General features: G+C 39.1%; 2 protein-coding genes across 14 annotated transcripts in view; one reads left to right on the top strand and one right to left on the bottom strand.

Moving 5' to 3' along the window:
- CIBAR1 (CBY1 interacting BAR domain containing 1) overlaps positions 1 to 7847 on the top strand; it is a 28396-nt gene extending 20549 nt beyond the window's left edge. For 5 of the 6 annotated variants that reach the window (XM_064384364.1, XM_064384365.1, XM_064384367.1 and 2 more), the window contains 2 exons: positions 5332 to 5451; positions 7583 to 7847. In XM_064384364.1, coding sequence (XP_064240434.1) covers positions 5332 to 5451; positions 7583 to 7666 — 204 coding nt within the window. In that variant the 3' untranslated portion in view covers positions 7667 to 7847. The remainder of the gene's footprint in view (positions 1 to 5331; positions 5452 to 7582) is intronic. The other variant, XM_064384366.1, reaches the window with a different exon arrangement.
- A 3410-nt stretch (positions 7848 to 11257) lies between these two features.
- On the bottom strand, positions 11258 to 20990 carry RBM12B (RNA binding motif protein 12B). 8 transcript variants are annotated; one of them, XM_012438603.3, is made up of 4 exons: positions 20832 to 20961; positions 20583 to 20650; positions 17271 to 17319; positions 11258 to 16378 (listed from the first exon to the last, which is right to left on the bottom strand). In XM_012438603.3, exon 4 carries the CDS (start codon positions 16348 to 16350, stop codon positions 13348 to 13350), a length of 3003 nt encoding a protein of 1000 aa, XP_012294026.2. In that variant the 5' UTR covers positions 16351 to 16378; positions 17271 to 17319; positions 20583 to 20650; positions 20832 to 20961; the 3' UTR covers positions 11258 to 13347. The 8 variants fall into 8 exon arrangements, with proteins under 8 accessions (XP_012294026.2, XP_012294027.2, XP_012294023.2 ...); XM_012438604.3 differs by lacking the exons at positions 20583 to 20650; positions 20832 to 20961 and adding an exon at positions 20974 to 20990; XM_012438600.3 differs by lacking the exon at positions 20583 to 20650.
- Positions 20991 to 22323: the final 1333 nt, after the last annotated feature.

Here is a 22323-nt window from a genome sequence, read left to right on the forward strand (position 1 = left end):
AGCTGGGCTTGGTTGCAGGTGCCTGTAATCCCAGCTACTTGGGAGGCTGAGGCAGAAGAATCACTTGAACCTGGGAGGCAAAGGTTGCAGTTAGCTGAGATTACACCACTGCACTCCAGCCTGGGTGACACAGTGAGACTCCATCTCAAAAAAAAAAAAAAATTATCAAGCTTTCATCTGTCACTTATAAAATAACAGTAAATGTTTATATAATGATTACTTTGAGTCAGCTACTGATCTTTGCATTTTAACTATAATATTTTAATCCTCTCAACAACTTTGATAAAAATACTTATTTTCATTTCTATGGATGAGAAAAGTGAAGCACAGTGAGGTTAAGAAACTTCCCAGAGATCCCATAGCTAGTAAGCAGCAGAGCTGGAGGTCTAACCCACAAGTTTGACTACAAAGTCAATTTTACTTTAATTCTCTCTACATTAGACTTCCAGAAGTATGGTTCTTGATGAGTGACATTAACCATTTCCTGCAAGAAATAACACTGCATTGAGTGGCAGATTCAAAAGTGATCCCCCAGTTCTCCTTCAAGACTGTAGTCCACTTTATAAGTATTTTCATTCTTCTTTTTATAATACCTTTGACATGCTGTTTGTTACCCGAAATTAAAGTTCCTTCAAGCCCTTCAGACCCCAAGATTTTCCTTCTCATCCCAGAGGTCCTAATTCTTCTAATACCTTTGACATGCCATTTGTTAACTGACATTAAAGTTCCTTCAAGTCCTTCAGTCCCCAATATTTTCCTTACCATCCCAGAAGTCCTAGATATTCACAACACTTCCTTTATAATTTTTTTTTTTTTTTTTTTTTTTAAATAAAGATGGGGTTTCACCATGTTGGTCAGGCTGGTCTTGAATTCCCGACCTCAGGTGATCCGCCCACCTTGGCCTCCAAAGTGCTTGGATTACAGGCATGAGCCACCACGCCCGGCCTCCTTTACTTCTTACCACTACTCTTAATCAGCCATCTAAGTAGTTTGTGGGAAAAGAGCTCTATGTAAAACTAAAGGTCTCAGGAATATGTGGTAGATGTGTTTTTTTAATATCATCTCCCCTACTTTCTAGTGAAGTAATACTGAGCAAGTTAACTACTTCACTCTTCAGCTTCCTCCTTTCTAAAATGTAGATACTGTAGTACTTACCTCATGTAGTGTTTGTTCAACTGTTTATTGTGCACCTCATATACACCAAGCACCATTCTAAGTGTGAAGTGTTTAGCATTCTAAGTTAGAAATGGTCCAAGTTAGTCAAAGCAGTAATTTTAAATCTACCAGGCAATTCAGATATCCCCCAAAAAAACAACTGTGTAATGATTTTTTTATAATATGACCAGTCCCATAAAGAAAAAAAAAAGTGTGTTGTGTGTGATGGGATTCTAAATAGTCTGGAGAATCAGAGTGATTTCTTAATTAGAATTTTGAGGGATGCCTAGGAGGATGCCTGGCAAAAACTTTCAGGTAGAGGGCATACATAGATATACAAAGGTCCTGAGGCAGGACTGTTTTAAAGAAAGAACAGTATATTTAAAACAACATAATTGAAGAATCATGGTGTGTATTGGGAAAAAAACAGAACAACACAATATAGGGCATAAGCACATGTTCAGAGAACCATGGGCATCAACTATTTATCATGCCACATAGCAACTGTGGAGAGAGCAGTCTGGGGAGAATTGTGGGACCGGGGGAAGTAACTAATTGATATAACTGATATGCTATCAAACAGGTACCTACCAAGAGGAGGAAGGATCCTGTAAATACAGGGTTTCTTGGAAAGAAGTAAAGAAAACATGCAGAAGACTGAGAAATAACTTGCTATTCTTCCAGACAGTCCATGCTTTTTAAGGACCACTGAGATTTATTCCAGCTGCAGCCAGTGTTTCGTAGTTAGGCACCTCTAGTTCTATCACAAACCATCTTACCTTACTTGTTCTTCACATAAGTACTGTCAGGTCACCTCTATATTAACTTCAGAGCACATTCAGATCTTGAGAATCACTCTTAGAAGAGATCTTGGACCATGTTGGAAAATGCATTATTGCCAAAAAACTGAAGTAAAAGGTTAATTTGAATAAATATTTAACTGGTAGAGACTTGTATCCCAAGGGTTACATACTGCTTTTCATTTCCCACTTTAAATTCCATGTTTGCTAGAAAAGTTAAAGGAACGTTTTAACAAAAATATATCTTCTCCAAATACCAGTTGATTAATGAGTCATTGCATTTTTATATCATACTAGGATGTCCGTGCTCCATGTCTGGCACCAAAATAGAATTGGGTCCTTGGTAACCTGTTAACCTAATTAGCACCCCTGAATTCCTTTAAAATACACCTCTCACCTCCTATCTTTTATCCTTGATTCCTTTCGTGTCCTACAGTTCTCTTAAAGGAATGTGTAGCCATCCCTTAATTTGGGTCTCCTTTTTATCCCCATAGAAGATGTTAATTAAATTCACTTTTGCCAAATGAATGTTTTGCCAACATACAGCATAAATAAAACAGGGCTCCCTTGCTCTAAAGAACTTATGACTAGCTGAGACAGATAATGTAATCAATTACAAAACACTGAGTTAAAAGCAATACTTGAGGTTATGAACAGTAGGAGCTACTAAGACAATAGGAGAAAGTGTAAGAAAGATGCAGTTTCATATTGTTTTTGAAGGACAAGTAAGTTTGCTGTAATTCTAGGCTAAGGAACCAGCATTGCAAAGGCATAGTATAACTTATGTTCTGCATTTACAGTCAAGAGCCACAAAAAGTTTTAGAATAGAGAAATAGGCTGAGCATGGTGGCTCACACTTGTAATTTCAGCATTATGGGAGCCTGAAGCAGAATTCCTTGAGGCCAGGAGTTTGAAACCAGCCTGGGCAACATAGCAAGACGCTGTACAAAAAAAGAAAAAATTAGCCAGAGTGCACCTGTGGTCCTTCTGCATTGAGTGGCAGAGGGACCCTCAGGAGGCTGAGGCAGGAGAATCACTTGAGCCCAGGAGTTTGAGGATACAGTGAGCCATGACTGCATTACTGCAGTTCAGCCTGAGTGACAGAGTGGCTCCCTGTCTAAAAGAAAGAGAGCAATAACTTATTTTGGCCTTAAATTAAAAAGTAAGCTATAAAGCCGGGCGTGGTGGCTCACACCTGTAATCCAAGCACTTTGGAGGCCAAGGCGGGCGGATCACCTGAGGTCGGGAGTTCAAGACCAGCCTGACCAACATGGTGAAACCCTGTCTTTAAAAAAAAAGTAAGCTATAAAAGGTATGTAGAATCAATAAAAGTGCCTCAGGTGAGAAACGTGTGGGGGGTGTGTGTGTGTTTGAGACAGGGTCTCCTCCTTTTGCCCACTGGTATGCAGTGGCACAATCACAGCTCACTGCAGCCTTGACCTCTGAGCTTCGGTGATCCTCCCACCTGAGCCTCCCAAGTAGCTGGAATTGTAGGCACGTCCGACTATGCCTAATTTTTGTATTTTTTGTAGAGATGGAGTTTCGCCATGTTGCCCAGGCTGGTTATGAACTCCTGTGGCTCAAGCGATCTGCCTGCATCGGCCTCCCAAAGTGTCAGGTGAGAAATTTAGGGAGAATGCCCAGGCTTATAGCTTGGTCTTCTAGGTAAAGGATAATGTCTTTCATTATAATAGCTAATATAGAGCTAAACTGTTCAGTAAAGTAGCCACTAGGCATATATGGCTATTTAAAGCTCAATTAATTTAAAAATTCAGCTCTCAGCCACATGAACCACATTTCAAGTGCTTAGTAGCTACACATGGCCAGTGGCTACGTTTTTGAACAGCACACAATAGCAAGCATTTCCATCATCTCAGAAAGTTCTACTGGACAGTGCTAGTCTAGAGCAAGAGATAGTTGGGAGCATGAATACAGCTGTCACAGGGTATGCTTGTCAGGGGATTAATTGAAGGGTAGTCATTAACAGTGTAGATACATCTTTGAGAGAAACTTCAAGACAAGGTCTTGCTCTGTCACCCAGGACGGAGTGCAGTGGCATGATCTCGGTTAACTGCAACCACTGCCTCCCAGACTCAAGTGAATCTCCTGCCTCAGCCTCCCAAGTAACTGGGACTACAGGCATGCACCACCACCACTGGCTGATTGATTTTTTTTCAATTGTATGTAGAGATGGGGTTTTGCCATGTTGCCGAGACTAGTCTCAAACTCCTAGGCTGAAGTGATCCTCCTGCCTTGGCCTCCCAAATTGCTGGGATTATAGGCATCAGTCACTGTACCCAGCAGCATTGTTTTTATAAAGTGGCCTAAAGGAAACCCTTTAAAAATATTTTAGGTGTAAGTAGTAGAAAAGGAGATGTAAAGAAATAGAGAAGCTAGGACAATGAAAGAGCTCAGTAGCATGTAAGTTTCAGGAAGGGGGTCAATGAGGAAGAGGAAAAAAAAAGACCTTGATGATTTGGGCAAGAGCAGTTTTAGTGGAAGTGAAAAGCTCAATTGTAGTTTGTTGAAAAATAAATGGAAATTTCTTAAAACAGAAAAAAATGGAGATGAAGTCAAATATTCAAAGTTTTTTAAGAAGTTATACCTTGAGGTAATTAAAAAAAGAGAGAGACTGATCTTGACCTTGTTTTCTAGGAGAGGGAACCTGTGGAAAGCAAAAACTTGTTGCTTGGTTGGGTTTGAAGTTTTGGTTAGAAAAATGCACATTGGAAATAAATCAGAACTGTATTTTAAGAAAGAGAAGGAAAACAAGGGGCGAAAAGCTTGAGGAAAAATAGGAAAGTTGAAGAGATTGACATCTGATAACCTTACCTACTAGAGAAATGGTGGGAGTGGGATAGAAAAGATGGAGATAGGCAGGCTTAAGAGTAACATTTGGAAATAGTGCTTAAGGAAAGAGAACTGAGAAGTCATGGCATTCCAGATACTAGTTAAGGTTGGAATCCATAAATTATAGTGGCTCCAATTTACTCTAAGGTGATTTTCCATAGCAGTACTGCAGTGAAGTTAAATTGGTAAGAGTTAAGAATATGAGGAACAGAAAGAAAGGTGTGAGCTGTAGCCTCCCTGCTAGCTTGCATGCTCTTTGAGGGTCTGAACTTTTGCAGTTCTCCTGGCAAAAGCATTTAAATGATTGTTTCATGACTAATTACTATTTATATCTGCCATCATCTTACATAGTTCAAACATAATTTTTAGCTTTCATCTTTCTAGCTTATTTTTGTTTTTTGTTTTACATTTGTAATAACTGGAATTTTGTCCATTTGGGGGGAGTTGTTTAAAAAAAAATCTTAACTAAGGAACTTGACTGTCTTTTATCATCAATTTTATAATGCTATTTTTATCATTACAATAGGTTTTCCGAAATTCTCTGTATGCACCAGATTATTCATCTCGTTTAGATATTGTAAGAGCAAATTCAAAGTCACCTCTTCAGAGATCACTGTCAGCTAAGTGTGTATCTGGAACAGGACAGGTGTGTAAGAAACCATAATCTAAAGGAATTTGAGCTGCTGCCTTTGGAATTGCTGAGTTCTAAAAATGTTTCCCCTCAGTCATCACACCTCATGTAACTTATTCTCCCCAGACCTATTTCCTCTTCTATAATATGACCAAAGATTCCACTAGGTGCAGCTCTGTTATTTCTTAAGTATCTTTTATACTGTAATTTATATGTAATAAAGCATAACACTTGAGAGCAGAAGTGAAAAAGAAGAATGCTAATGCAGATGTGTTACCTGCTATAATATGAAAAGCACAGATTCTGAAGTCAAACTCAGGTTTAAATCTATCAAGACTTAGTGGATCTATCTGATTAAATTATAAATATAAATTTAAATACTGAATTATACCAATAAAGGGCTTTTGCTGAATACAGAAATCATTTCATTTTTTTCTATATCCAGAAAGCCTGAGTTTCTCAGTATCTAGAGCAGGGTCTTTTTCTGTAAGATGTGGAGACTAAATGCCTTAGGCTTTGTGGACCATATGGTTTCTGCCCAACAACTATAACATAAAGCAGTGTAACTGTGTTCTAATGAAATTCTATTTACAAACGCAGGAGGCTGGCTGGGCCACAACTTGCCAAACCCTGATCTAGAATGCTATGCCCTTTTTTTCATATCTAGCCTTCAGAATACAAAATTCAGCAAACTGTTTTCAAAATACAACTTTTAGGTATACAACTTTTAAGTAAATAAAAGTTGTATTTTGAAAACAGTTTCTCGGCCAGGTGCAGTGGCTCACGCCTGTAATCCTAGCACTTTGGGAGGCCGAGATGGGTGGATCACCTGAGGTCAGGAGTTCAAGACCAGCCTGGCCATCATGGTGAAACTCCATCTTAATTTAAAAAAAAAAAAAAAGTTTCTCATTTCTGTTTTCTATTTGATTTTCATTTGATTCTCCTCTAAGCATTTGTTTTATATGTATATCTCTCCCAACCCAATATTTTTATTATTCCAGCATTAAGTGCCTTGAACATAAATTTCATAAATTTACTTTTATAGTACATATTAACATTTTGACTACAACTAATATTGTTACCTTAATTAACACTTGTATAGCACTTTAGAATGCATTATCCCTAGGTTTCTCAACCTCAGCACTACTGACTTTGGGACAAATAATTGGGCCCACCAGGGAGGAAGAAGGGGACGGAGTACTGTCCTGTATATGGTAAAGATATAACATCCCCAGCCTCTACCCACAAGATGCCAGTAGCACACGTAAACATGCAGCCCCAATAGTGACAAACAGCGTCTCTAGACATTTCCAAATGTCCCCTGGGTTAGATATAATCACTCTCAGAGAAGTTTTAAGCAACATACCCCATGTGCGGCAGTCAAGCGACTTAAAGCTGGTGAATTCAGATTCTCAACCCTCATTCCATTTAAATCACATTACTTTTATATCAGTATTTCTGTCCCACTCCCTAGCTGAAATATCCTTCTATTTTCGCCATCCATTTTATGATTCTCAAATACTGTTTTTTGTGAACCAAAATTTATCGTTAACATAATATACTGAGTTTATACTTTTTTCTTGAGACGGAGTCTCGCTCTGTCACCCAGGCTGGAGTGCAGTGGAACAATCTCAGCTCACTGCAACCTCTGCCTCCTGCATTCCAGTGATTCTCCTGCCTCAGCCTCCCAGGTAGCTGGGACTACTACAGGCATGCGCCACCATGCCCGGCTAATTTTGTATTTTTTAGTAAAGACGGGGTTTCACCATGTTGGTCAGACTGGTCTCAAGCTTCTGACCTCAGGTGACCCACCCACCTCAGCCTACCAAAGTGCTGGGATTACAGGCATGAGCCACTGTGCCCAGCCTGAGTCTACACTTTTAAGGTAATGATGTTTTTGAAGTATTGATGGCTATCCAACTAGAATCAAATGGTTAATTACACATTTTTATTCAAAAAATATGAATGAAAAACTAACTTCTAAGCTTAAAATTCATAGAGAATTTTCACTACTAAAAGTTACGACATATGGACATTTTTCTGAAATATTTGTTGTGTGCCCTTCTCTGTAATAGCATAAAAAGATACCAAGCATGTAAAATTTTTTTAGTATCTTTATTTTTAAAACTGTGTTAACTTTTAACAGGTATCCACTTGTCGACTAAGAAAGGATCGACAAGCAGAAGATGATGAGGATGAAGAGTTAGATGCTACAGAAGAAGAAAATTAATTGTCTTAACTACGTTTCCATTTTCATCATAAATGACATGAAATACACATGACTAAATTGTAGAACTTTATACTCACTTTGATATGTTAAGCCTCAAAATGAAGACCAACTAATGGAAACTTACGCTGACCACAAATGAAGGCTTGAAAAAATATTATACATCAGTTATTTCAATATCCTACCTAGTGTTACGTGATTTTTGTGTTAAGTACCGTTCTTTTTAAAAGATGGTATATTTCAAAGTATTTCATATTAATGCACTATATCTACCTGAAGTTCCAATAGTACATTACGACAGAAATCAAAAGATCTAACAATTCCACTTAGCTTCTTTTAGGTTAAGACTCCATGCTTTCATAACCCCAGAAAAGGGTCCTAAGTCGTCATTCTTGCTACATGTAATTATATTCCATGAAGCCTTAAGAAAAAAAGTTGTTTTTTTTTTTGTTTTTTTTTTTTTTTGAGACGGAGTTTCACTCTTGTTACCCAGGCTGGAGTGCAATGGCACGATCACGGCTCACCGCAACCTCTGCCTCCTGGGTTCAGGCAATTCTCCTGCCTCAGCCTCCTGAGTAGCTGGGATTATAGGCACGCGCCACCATGCCCAGCTAATTTTTTGCATTTTTAGTAGAGACGGGGTTTCACCATGTTGACCAGGATGGTCTCGATCTCTTGACCTAGTGATCCACCCACCTGAGCCTCCCAAAGTGCTGGGATTACAGGCATGAGCCACCACACCCGGCAGATAGAAAAAAAGATTTTTTTATGCTTTCCCTAAATTTTTGTTTTATCGTTTGGTAAGTAAATTTACTTTTCAAGAGTATAATCAAAGAGTAAAGATAATGTGACACTAAGATAATCAGTGTTTTATGTATACACATAAAGCATAAATTTCAACTGCTAAAAAAAGCCACATTCAATCTGACTCTGGTTTTAAAACTGCTGTCATACTTATACATGATACTGCAACTTTTGGAAGGCTAGTAATTTGGTGAAATGTTTCCTCATCATAGAATACCATAAACCATTAAAAATTCTATAAAATTGGCCGGGCGCGGTGGCTCACACCGTAATGCCAGCACTTTGGGACGCCAAGGCGGGCAGATCACAAGGTTAGTAGTTTGAGACCAGCCTGGCCAACATAGTGAAACCCCATCTCTACTAAAAATACAAAAATTAGGTGGGCATGGTGGCACATGCCTGTAGTCCCAGCTACTTGGGAGGCTGAGGCAGGAGAATCACTTGAACCCAGGAGGCAGAGGTTGCAGTGAGCCAAGATCACACCACTGCACTCCAGCCTGGTGACAGAGCAAGACTCTGTCTCAAAAAAAAAAAAAAAAAAATTCTGTTAGAATTTTACAAAGCTACCATATAGTTAATAAGAGGGTATACAGTCACTTTTATTTCTGAAAAATATAAAACAATTGGAGCCTTTCAGTGTATCTGATGCTTCTGTTTCTTTTGGTAAGTAATTATACTTTTATTTCATGGATACCAGGCAGGCATATAAAAGTTAAAGAATTTATAAAATCATTTGGGATAATTCAAAAATGCAATTATTCATAACAGAAAAATACTTTCTAGAAAGTTTTGACTTTGTCATTCATGGCTCTGTTCTTAACAAAGCACTCTTTCCTGAGAACAGTCTTAAGTGACAAAGTTACTTCAGTACTTTTTTGTAAAATATTTAAAACATTTAAAAACCCTAAATAGATATTCTTAAGAAAAAGATATCATTAGATATTTACTACTTCCTCACTCAGTATTTAAATTTGGTGTTGTAATCTGGGGGAAAACAACAGTTACTGTATCTTGCTGCTTACTAAATGTGAAGAGCAACTTCTCTTGAGCATTATTTGCCTTACTGGTAAAGTTAAAACTGCATAAAACAATAATTCTGGAATAAAACATACATTCTGCCTACCTCTAAGAAATACTCTAAGAACAAAAGGAAAACTATCCATGAACATACTTTCATTAATGTAAAATTTTCATTAATTAGACCATTAAATATTTTACTATCTGCCGACCTAGGTCTGGTCTAATTTTTAAAAGGCCAGATAGTAAATATTTTTACTTTGTGGGTTGAGGCAAATTCAAGCCAATTTAAGGGTACTTTTGTAACCATTTAAGACTTAAATACACTTAAAAATGTAAAAAACCATTCCTAGCTTCCCACTGCCACAACAATAGGCAACCAATCCAACCAACCCAGCCTGTAAGTCTCCCTATCTATTATCTCCAAACTAGGAATACAAATTGAGTATCCTTTATCTGAAGTGCTTGGGACCAGAAATATTTAAGACTCTGGATTTCTTCAGGTTTTGGAGTATTTGCATTATACCAGTTCAACATTCCTAACCCAAAAATCTGAAATCTCAAACGCAATGAGCATTTTTTGAGCATCATGTTGACACTGAAAAAGTTTGTGATTTTCAGACCATTTGAAATTTCAGATTTCCAGACTAGGAATACTTGACCTGTAGTACATTTACTAGGGTTATCAAAATTAAATAGTTAATTCATAATTATACATCATATAGTATCTAATACAGCTCAATAAACAGCTTATATTTACTGCAAAAACAGAGGCAGCAAGGTCACTACTTAACAGGCGATAACATGGCTCAAGAACCACAGCTCTGAACAGTGTTCTCAGTAAATTGATAGAAAAGCACTCCTATTTTTACCTATCTTGGTTGTAGAATTGACTTTCTAGACATGATCTCCATTTTTTTAGATAATTTCTAGACAAAAAAATGTATGGCTTTAAGACAAATGCCACTGGATATCAGACTAGAGAATATGCCTCCAGTACCTGGTGTACCTTCAGGATAGGAGGGGAAAAACTGGCTATGAGATGATAATTACTGAAGCTGAGTGATGTGTACGTGGAAATTTATTTTTATGTTTGAAATTGATGAGGTGCTGGGAAGCTGGCTCTCTGAGGGGACAATGGGAGCAGAATGCCTTGATTTGCTGCATTTATCAATTTCTATGGTGTAAATACTTCTGCCATGGTCAATTTGTTATTGACATATCACTAAAGGCAGAGTTGGGGAGAGATGTGCAAAGATGGCTCCCAACTAGAATATGCCACTTTCTGTAATAAACTTTTTATAATGAAGTTTAAAAATACTAAACCCTGATATATTAAGGAGTAAAAGGAAATATTTACATCAATTAATTTAAAAATCAAAATATAAGGCTGGGCACAATGGCTCACACCTGCAAACCCAAAACATTCTGGGAGACCAAGGAGGGAGGATTGCTTGAGGCCAGAAATTCCAGAACAGCCTGGGCAACACAGTGAGACCCTGTCTCTCCAAAAAAATTTAAAACTTAGCCAGACAAGGTGGCACACACCTGTAGTCCCAGCTTTCAGGAGGCTGAAGCAGAAAGACAGCATAAGCCCAGGAGTTGGAGGCTGCAGTGAACCATTATCAGACCACTGCACTACAGCCTGGCCAACAGAACAAGACTCTGGCTCTTAAAATAATAAAACAAAACTACAAAGCTTATGTTTACTATAGCTGGGCTCTTACCTGCCACCCCAGACCAGTTTGAAAAGCAATTCCACAGTAAATAATCTCTCACGTAAAGCTTCTTAGCTTTATTCCTTTGTATTTGAGAAGTATCTTTTAACTTTCTATATATTATTCAAGATGGCTGACCAAATGAACCATCTATACAATCTTTGCTCGATTAAAATTATCATTTCTTTCTTTCTTCATTGTGCTTGGTTTCAATATTCCAAACAATTAATTTAACATTACCCTAGCTACTTACAAGCTTATAAAGAATCATACTGAGGTGCTTTTTCGTATCAAATTTACCTGTTTATTCATTCTATAGTGAGCAGATTTTGTTTATTCACCATTTAAAACAAAAACAGAAATTTAATCAGATTTTTCTTAGATTTCCTTAAATCACTGAAAAGTAACACCAAAAATACATATAGGTACTAACTGATTAATTACTGACAAAGTGTTCTACCTATGCAATATCCTTAAATTACCATATGTAAATTCAACTATATTCTTATTTACCCAACGTATTAAATCTGGATTACAGAACTAAGGAAAATGTCTTATGTAAATTATAAAAGGCCAACCAAAGTCAATCATGTTAAATAAAATGAACAATTCTGAAACAGAAGCCAGTAATATACAATGTGAGTATCCCAAGAGAAACCCTGAATATAAAGAAACTTTTAAAGTCATTTTTTTTTTAATTAACAATGTTTGAGCATGCTGGTTTTACCTTTTTTTAATGCTAATTTTAAACCAATAATTGAAATTAAAAAAATCACTTATCTTTGCAAGTATCTTTAGCATGGTCTTCCTAATTTAAAATACCATTTAAAAAAGTGAGGCAGCAAAAGTAAGCATGAACTGGAGTCTGGTTTGGGTTGAAATTGGCCCCATGATTTAATACCTGTGACTTCAAGCAAGTTGCTTAGTCTCCCATTTCATTATCTCATTTGTGAAATAGAGGTAAATAATTAACCCTGTACTCATAGGGAATACTGAGATTATGCATATAAAGTGCTTACAGTGCCTAGCACATAGTAAGTGCCTAATGTTAGCCATAAATATTATTACGGGGATAGAAAATCAAATGCCCTATCTGAGAAATTTATGCACTAAATGCTGAATATCAAAGAAGTCAAAATTCAACCACACAAGTCTTAGTTATGGTGTCTCTGCATGGATACAAAGTTTTGAAGCTAAAAAATGAGAATGTAGTATTACATGCAAGTTATGTGACTCAACAGTAGATTCTTCTTAGAAAAACAAACTATACCATTTGTCAGATTCTTCCCAGCATAAGCCTGAGTCCCCTTGCACCTACAATTAGATTCTTATTTTATTGTCTTTTGAGTATGTTGTATTATTATTATGTTGTTATGATGTCAAAGAAACCATGGAATTATACACAGCACTATACATTATTATTATGGAATGTCTGGTCCCTCCCATCATAAATATGGTTTAATAGAGCTATTGAAAAACTTCACAATATCAAGCTGCAATTCTTTTTTCTTTTTATACAAATACAAGTTAATTAGTTGCTCTATTAAGTTGCAATTTTATTTTTATAAAACTTTGTAAAGTTTTGAACATGGAAACCCTAAGAATCACCTAAGCTTTTTACATAAGTAAATTTCAAGTTGACTGTCCATTTTGAACTATTTATAATTAACAGGACACAACACAGTAATAGCTCAGACAAGGAAGAAGGCATTAATTCTGCAGGCAGGTAGCAATGAAAATGCCAAACCTGAACAATCAGTCACTATTTCCTTACATAGTTTGAGTAAAAAATGTAGACTACAGAATGATAAAAATAAAGTGAAATGTATCTTCTCCAAATACAACTCTACTTCAATGAGTCTTGAAGCTTACCATGACATCAACAAAAATGAATGAACTCAGGGAATTCTTTCTCACTATCAAAGAAAAAAACAGCAGGTATAATTTTAAATTAGAAAAAAAAATGAATGGCAATTTGCAAGCAAAAGAAAACCAGATTCACATTCTACTATTTACATTTGTTCTATTCACAGGTCAAAATTAAAACATTTCATTAGATTAAAAAAAAAAAAAACACCTTTTAAAAACAAATGTATTTTACTCTATCAATACTGCAAGGAAGATAACTGAATTTATAAATGCTCTCTACAGCAAAGTTAACTTAACTTTTCGGGGCCCAACTGGCCTATCATTTAGATCTTTAATAGCAGCCATAGCTTCATTATAGTTTATCATAGCAACAATGGCTTCCCCTGTAGGTAAGCCTTGCTCATTATACTGTATTGAAACTGAATCAGGTATGATTCTGTAACCATGGAAAAAGTCTAAAATTTCATTAACATTAGCTTTAAATGGAAGATTCATTATCTTAATAGGAGTTACTCTACCTGAACCACAATTTATCTTTGGATCAGGAACAAATCTCCCCTCAGCAAAACTTCCCATATTATGCTTTCCAAAATCAAACTTGCCACCTTCTGGGCGACCAAAATTCACAAAAGGGCGGTGACTTCTGAAATCATCAGGCGGGCTCCTAAAATCCTCACCAGGAGGTCTAAAATTGTCAGGAAGTCCAGGGTCCTCCTCCAGAGCTTCCCTAAGGTCTTCCTCTGGGAGCTGCCTGAAGTCCTCATCAGAAGGGCATCTAAAATCTTCCTCCTGGGGGCTCCTGAAGTCCTCATCAGGTGGATGCCTAAAGTCTTCATCGGGAGGGCTCCTGAAGTCTTCATCTGGTGGGTGCCTGAAATCTTCCTCTCGAGAGCGCCTGAAATGCTCCTGAGGTGGACGCCTGAAATGCTCCTGGGGCGGTCTCCGGAAGTGCTCCGGGGGTGGCCGCCTGAAATGCTCTGGGGGTGGCCGCCTGAAATGCTCCGGGGGTGGCCGCCTGAAATGCTCCGGGGGTGGCCGCCGGAAATGCTCTGGGGGTGGCCGCCGGAAATGCTCTGGGGGTGGCCGCCGGAAATGCTCCTGAGGTGGGCGCCGGAAATGCTCCTGGGGTGACTGCCTGAAGTCCTCCTCAGGGGAGTGCCTGAAATCCTCCTCTGGGGGCCGCCTGAAGTCATCCTCGGGTGGTCGCCTCCATTCTCCCTGAAGAGGCCGCCTAAAGTCCTCCTCTGGGGGCCGTCTCCAGTCCTCCTCGGGTGGCCGCCTGAAATCCTCCTCTGGGAGCCGCCGGAAGTCCTCCTCAGGAGGTTGCCTGAAGTCCTCCTCAGGAAGCTGCCTGAAGTCCTCCGTGGGAGACCGCCTGAAATCCTCCTCCAGTGGCCGCCTCCAATCCTCCTCAAGGGGCCTCCTCCAGTCTTCCTCCCTAGTGTGCCTGAAGTCATCCTCCGGAGGGCGCCTGAAATCTTCCTCCCAAGGGCGCCTGAAGTCCTCCTCAGAAGGCCGCCTGAAGTCCTCTTCCCGAGGTCGCCTGAAGTCCTCTGGGGAGCGCCTGAAGTCCTCCGGGGGAAACCTGAAATCCTCTGAGTGTCGGAAGTCTTCTGGAGGGTGCCTGTCAGGCTGCCGGAAATCCCTCTGGGGATGCTTGAAGTTATCCAGTTGCCTCAGGTCCTCTAGCTGATGTCTAAAGCTTTCAAAAGGACCAACTGAGTATATTGATGGGTCTTTTGAGTCAAATAAATGGGAATGATCACCTCGCTCACGTGACTGTGAGCGAGCTTGCATCTTCTCACTGGACATCAAGGAAAAATTTACACCAAACTCCTGCATTTGTGCCTCAGATATAAGTCTTAATAATACCTCTGTTCCTAAGAATCTTCGTCGGTTTAAACGTTCAGCTTTCATGGCCTGTTCTTCTGATTTAAATTTCACTAATGCTTCTCCCAGACCAACACCTTTGTCATCATAAAGCAAGTAAATGTCGTCCTCAGCAAGAAGAAAGTCTGCAAAGAACTTCTGCACTTCAACTTTTGTAACATCAAATGGAAAATTTCTTATATAGATGCACAGCTTCTGGCCAGAGTTACCTTCTTGAGAGTATTTCTGTGAAACATGTCCAGGCCTCTCTCTCTCTAGTGACCCTGATCTCTTCTTTTCATAACGTGCAATGAACTTCAGCATTTGTTTTCTAGAAATTGGATCAATATGAACTGGACGATACTGTAAAACAGTCTTATGTAAACTCAGAGCAGTATTGTAGTCTTTCAGAGTCTTGAACCTCACAAAGGCATATCTTGTTCTATTTTCATCTTTATATAAAAATCTAATCTGTTCATCAGTCAGATCAGTACCTCTAAAGAAATTTCTTAAATCTCTTTCGTCAATACTGAGGGACAGATTTTTTAAGTGAACATAAAATCCAAGAGGGGAACGAGAACGTGTCCTTCTGGGAGATTTTGAATGAGACCGTTTTCGAAAATGTCTATCATTAATTCCTCTTGGTGGAGAATGTTCTTCAGATCTCCTAAGAATGTCACCCTCCTTAACTGCATTACCACCAAACTCAATCCACTGTTGTTCTGATCCTTGCATTACTTCTATAAATCTTGAACCCATAAAACTTCTATGACATTTAAGACCTCCTGAAGCATCAACACATGAAGCAAATTTTACTATGGCATCACCATTATTTCGGCCATCATGATGTTTTAAGAAAATTACTCCATCCACACACAAACCAGAGAAAAAGACACGTACATCATCTTCATTTACTAGGTAAGGCAAACCTCGTAGAAACAAGTAAGGATTCTCGGCCTTCAATGGCCTTGTCTTTCTTGGCCTTAAATTACCATGTCCTGTACCATTAGTATGAAACCCAGCATCTTGATTAATTGAAGAGTCATATCCAGAATTACTTGCTTCTTCCTTAACAGACTCAATAAAATTAGACAGGTTGCCAACCCCTGATGCCCCAGATCGTGGGCGCCCTCTTCCTACACGATCAGTTCTTTTCATGTCTATAGTCTTCTGCATTTCTGCCTTGCTACTAAGAAAGAGCTCTACAGATGAATCCTTGATAAACCCTCCTGAACGACTTATGGCACGTCTTGCATCTTCATCTGTTGCAAAAATAATAAAAGCCTCCCCAATTTCCCCTCCAATTATATGCACTCCTCCATCAGGAATAGTCAATCCCGTGAAGAAGTGACGAATATCCACAGGCCCCGCAATAAAAGGAAGCCCCAGTAAACGGATGACTACAGCCATGCTGAGCTCAAACCACAGCAATAATGACCTGCAGACAAAAAGGTACACATAATAGCAAGTCTTATTTTTGAAGTACCTTAGCCCAAACTAAGCTTAATAATTACCTGGTTCCTGCTTCCTTCAACATTTATAAATGAAAACAAGATACAAGTTCACAAAAATACTGATCATATCTAATTATTAAAGAAAACAAGGAATAAACTTTCTCCCATCTAAAAATACAAATAAACCAACTACCTTGAAGAAACATTTCGTATCACCTATTCTATACAATAGGAACATCAAAAATATAAAAATCTTCCTTTGTAAATCTGCCAAATGCTGCTTCACAAGAAGACCAAACTACTTTCAGACTCATTTAGAATCTTATCTTCTACTGAAACATGCGAGTTTTGTAGATTAAAGCATTTTATCAACTGCAATGAATTCTGCATATTTAGAAAAGTCGTCTATGGTTAGTATATAGTTTTTGCTCATAATAAGTTGCCTACCACTGGCCAAACACAGAGAACAAAAGCCAGGGCCAGCATGATGGCTCATGCTTGTAATCCCAAGCTTTGGAAGACCAAGACAAGAGGATCGCTTGAGGCCAGGAGTTCAAGACCAGCCTTGGCAAGAGAGCGAGAGCTTGTCTCTAAAAAGAATAAATTAGCTAGGCGTGGTGGCATGCACCTGTAGTCTGTCCCAGCTACTCAGGAGGCTGAGGCAGGAAGACTGCTTGAGCCCAGGAATTTGAAATTTGGGGATACAATGGGCTGCAACTGTGCCACCACTGCATTCCAGCCTGGGTGACAGAGTAATACCCTGTCTTTAAAAAAAAAAAAAAAGAACAGAAGCCATAGGTACCTAGATATACTATTCTACTTCACATGTTTTTTTGTCAAGCCTCTGTAAAAAGCCTTAAACTCTGGATATCTTACCTTTTTTAAAATTTCTTGGAGACCTGTTAATTCTGTAAAAGCAACTTAACTGTGGAAAGAAAATGAAATATAATTAATCCTTGAACCCTGTAATTTATCTTAACGCCAGATTAGGATATCCATTTCAGAATTACCTATCAAAAGTGAAGCAATGTAAGGAACCACAATTACAGGTGTTAGAAAATGGTCTTTTGTTCCAAGGGGAAATTAATCATCCTTCTGCAAAAAGGAGATACAATATCCAAATAGACATATAAAAATTATTTAAAAATTTAAAACTTGTCAAAAATTGAACAACTGCTCCTTGATTGGAAGTAGCATGAAGAAAGGAGTGACAGAAATGTTATATATTTTGAATGCAGCAGTAGTTACATGGGTGTATAAATTTATCAAGGTTTACTGCATTGTATCATTAGGGTCTATACATTTTGCTGTAGACAAGTTTTACATCTACTTCAAAAAACTGCTCTACAAGTAAAATCTCAAGAGTACGAAAAGTTCAAAAAAGAAAATAGACCTTCAATCATTTTGCCACACGAAAATCCAAAAATCTAGTTGATATTTATATCCAACTCTCATGCTGTTCTCCTCCCTTTCAAAACATACGGCCAAATCAAATTAAAGCAACCATTCAAAATTATACAATAAATGAATAAAACAGCAAAGCCTGAAATCCAAAAATCAATTTTTAAAAGAATAAATCCAAACCTATGGCTACTGTTTGGATGCAATTTAAAGGTCTATATAAACAACTTACACTTCCACGCATAGAACCAAATTTCATGATGCCAGTATAATTAAAGCAAATAGTACAATATCCCTAAAGTCAAAAATCTCAATACCACTCCTTACTGCAAAAATAGTAACTGTTAAATTTCATCTCAAGCCAAACAGAAAACGCTAATAACAATGCTAATATTAATAATGGCAATAGCAGATTTCCATTTCAAACAACTATTCTGCATTCTACTAAGGAAACCCAAATGACAATGTAGAAAAGTAAAAGTAAAAATGAATTTGCAATACTGGGATTACCAGGTCACTGAAAAATCTATTTTTCTTTAAAGAAAAATGTATTTTTCTTTAAAGAAATTTGCATTTAATACTTTCAGGAATACCCAACTTATTTCATGAAGACTTGCCAAACTAATCATTATAATTTACACTTTGGGGGAGGGAAGAGACAGGGTCTCACTCTGCCACCCAGGTTGGAGTGCAGTGGCACGATCTTGGCTCATGGCAGCCTCAACTCACCCAGGCTCAGGAAATCCTCCAACCTCAGCCTTCCAAGTAGCTGGGACTACAGGTGCACACCACCATACCCAGCTAATTTTTGTATTTTTTGTAGAGCCAGGGTTTCACCATGTTGCCCAGGCTGGTAGGGAACTCCTGGGCTCAACCAATCAGCCTGCCTCAGCCTCTCACAGTGCTAAGACTAACAGCTATGAGCCACTGCACCTGGCATAATTTACATGTTTTTAATGTACAAATAAATGTGGCTTTAATCGAGTACTTACACTTAAGTATCACTGTTCCCCAAAGTGGGGGTCTGAAGACATATGCACTGAGGTCTGTTTTCCTTTAAAAAGGGTCCATAGATTAACCAGAAGCTAAACTAGCGAAGACATCAAATTACGTCACACATTCTACATCTGAAAAATATTAATGTAGTTTGCTATTAAAGTATTTGCACAGTAACAAAAAATAAAAAAGTCTATTTTCTTCAACAAACCAATATCCAGACCAAGACTTCAACAAAAACTATAAATGGTTTCTGGAATATTTATCCACATTAAAGTCCCAAGACTCCTTCCTATGCAAATTGGCTTAGCTACTCTTTTACTTTTAACATATTTCAGAAAGCACCATAAGATATACATATTTTTGTCTCTCTTAAGCTTTCTTAAAAATTTTAAAGGGATTTACCCTGGGAACATAAATTCATCTACAAGAGAAATTAGAGATGTTTCAAGGAATAATTATATCTCAAATTCAAAAAAATATCTAGTAATTTATCCTACCTAACTTAAAAACTATCTTTTTAACTACACCGTTTCATGAGCACAAATCTCATTAATTCCAATTCACGCAGACTCTTTATAAACTTTATTCTCATTTGCCACAGTTAAAATACAACTAATGCTTAAACTTCTCTGCACTTAATACAGTAGGGTAATTTACCATTTATGCCTCTGCAATAACACACCTTGGAGACCAACTAAAAGAGACCAGCTCTCAAAATGGGCACTTCTCTGTTTCCAACATGCTATTTCCTTAAGCAAATTCTCCAGAAATTCTACTCTTAACACACTAAATTACACAAAAGCAAAACACAAAAATTACCCTACTCTGCAATTAAAGTTTTCCTAGTTATGAATGCAAAAAGTATTTTTGTGCCTTTATGTATTTGAAAACATTAATCTGTTAAAATTTCTACAAAAAGAAAGTGGGTCCCTAAAAGGTCATTTTAGTAAGTCAGTGAAATTAAAAGCGCATTTTAAATAACTTTGCTTTTTTATCAAACGATTCATCCCTCTTAATCACCATCATAACTAAACAATATGTAATGTGCATCTTCTATTCAAGATTTAAGGAGATACAGAAAGGGAAACGGGAGGGAGGCTGAATTTGAATAGGTAATGTCTCAGATCCATTTGATTTTTAACTAACGAAGAAAAATTCATTTTCCAGATATGGTAAGGGAAATAATTTTTTTTAACTCTGTAACTACTTCGTAAAGCCCAAAGTCATGATGTAGCACATTCAAATCCTAAACGTGAGTTTCCTCTGCAGAAAATAATCTACACCGACCCATAATTATTCATGATGATCCACCTTTTATAATGCAGATGTTTAAAATAAAAACCAAAAGTATGACCAATTAGAGCCATAGTCCCTAAGAAGAATTGTAAATGAAGACGAATCCACAGGGCACAGGATTTCTCCCAACATCCATCATCCTCAAACGGGAATCATCCGAAGGCATCGATTCTACAGCCAAAAGCCTTTGTCCACAATTCCCACGGGTCAGAGCTTCCTTCTTTCGCGCCAGGCCAAAGTTGCTACGTGGAATCCGATGTTGTCGCCCGACTTTCAGCCAAAATCAGCCTTCAAATTAACCTGGACCGCCCAACCTCTGTGCCTTTCCGTTATGCCGTCTCAAGGGCAAATATTCCACCCTAACTCGCCAGAGGGTGAACTGCCCCCAAATCTAACTGAAAACACTTGCCCTTCTCAAGCCTAACAAGCCGGGCCTGCAGCGCTTTTCTGCCACCACTGACTACGATGACATAGCAAAGAAAAAAAAAATACCTATGAAATCCTTCGAGATCTTCACTCTCAAGATCCCTGGGAAGCGCACATACACCACCACATGGAAGCTGACGGGAAAGGGAGAGTCGGTGTTTTAGCAAGAAAAGAGGGTGCCCTAGCTGCACGAGCTACGCTAGATCCCGGGGCTGCCGCCGGCCCCGCCTTTCCCCGTTCTTCCGGCTTGGTCGCCCAGCCCTCCCCACCCCCGGCGCCCAGAGGGGAACTGCTTCGCACTTAGCAAACACACACCACTGCTGCCGAGTCGGACACACAAGGCCGGAGGCTGAGGGCACTCCTCGTCGCAGCAGCCTCACCAGAACAGATAGAGCCCTCAGTGAGCCTAGAAGAAGATGGCGCCCACGGCCCCTCCGCTCCGGACAAACGGACGTACCGTTTGTCTGCCCATGCGCTCTCCCAGCGTAACCTATCAACACACTTGCGCACGCGCGCTGCAGCTCACCCGCTTCCCTTGCGAGGGGAGGGGAGGCGGAGCTGCGGGTTGACTGAGCTCCTGCGCATGCCCAGATTCTGCCCAGCCCAGAGACCTCGACTTGGAACGTGAGAAATTCGGACACATACAGGGCTCAGCTGGTAGGTGTACTGAGAATCTTCTATAGACAACTGTCGAAGTGCAGTGGACAAACTTTCAGGATTTCCAGAAGTTAAGAAAAGAGATGCAAAAGCAGAGAAAAGATGGTTTGTCTTTTCAGTGTTGCATTACTATGTGGCGTAAAGCATCTTCTAAAAAAGCTCCCGTGGCCGGACGTGGTGGCTCGCGTCTGTAATCCCAGCACTTTGGGAGGCCGAGGCGGGAGGATCACTTGAGGTCAGTAGTTCGAGACCAGCCTGGCCAACACGGCAAAACCCCTGTCTCTACTAAAAATACCAAAAAAATTAGCCAGGCATGGTGGCGGGCGCCTGTAATCCCAGCTACTCTGGAGGCTGAGGCAGGAGAATTGCTTGAACCCGAGAAATGAAGGCTGCAGTGAGCCCAGATCGCACCACTGCACTCCAGCCTGGTCGAAAGAATGAGACTCCGTCTCAAAAAATAAAAGCAAAAAAGGGGCCAGGCGCGGTGGCTCACGCCTGTAATCTCAGCACTTTGGGAGGCCGAGGCAGGTGGATCACGAGGTCAAGAGATCGAGACCATCCTGGTCAACAAGGTGAAACCCCGTCTCTACTAAAAATACAAAAAATTAGCTGGGCATGGTGGCGCGTGCCTGTAATCCCAGCTACTCAGGAGGCTGAGGCAGGAGAATTGCCTGAACCCAGGAGGCGGAGGTTGCGGTGAGCCGAGATCGCGCCGTTGCACTCCAGCCTGGGTAACAAGAGCGAAACTCCGTCTCAAAAAAAAAAAAAAAAAAAAAAAAAAAAAGCAAAAAACGTCCTGTAAACCCTTGATGACCACAGAAATGGCAATTTCACTGCCGTAGATGTTCGCCAAGTACAATCCCAACACCTGGGGCTTAATAAATGCATGCTTAGTCAATTTTATAGATATTAATAACCTTGTGAAATGTCTTTATAAATTTGTTCCTATCATCTGGATTTTGTAACAAGAGAACAGATGAGCCAATACTGAAATTTCAGTAATGGAAAAGCAATATTGCAGGCATATTCTGTGATCCCTGCTACATAAAAGCTGGTGAACAACCTCGTTTGGTTTTATCATTTGCAAATAGCAAAGTTGCCCACCACGTTGTATACCTACATGGTGCATTTGTGGATGGATTCAAAGCTC

The sequence above is a fragment of the Aotus nancymaae genome, unplaced genomic scaffold, assembly GCF_030222135.1.
Source record: "Aotus nancymaae isolate 86718 unplaced genomic scaffold, 86718_ANA_hifiasm-v0.15.2.pri h1tg000036l, whole genome shotgun sequence".
NCBI lineage: Eukaryota > Metazoa > Chordata > Mammalia > Primates > Aotidae > Aotus > Aotus nancymaae.

Coding starts and splice junctions, on each gene's coding strand:
- RBM12B (XM_012438604.3), bottom strand. CDS start 16,350: ATGGCTGTAGTCATCCGTTTACTGGGGCTTCCTTTTATTGCGGGGCCT.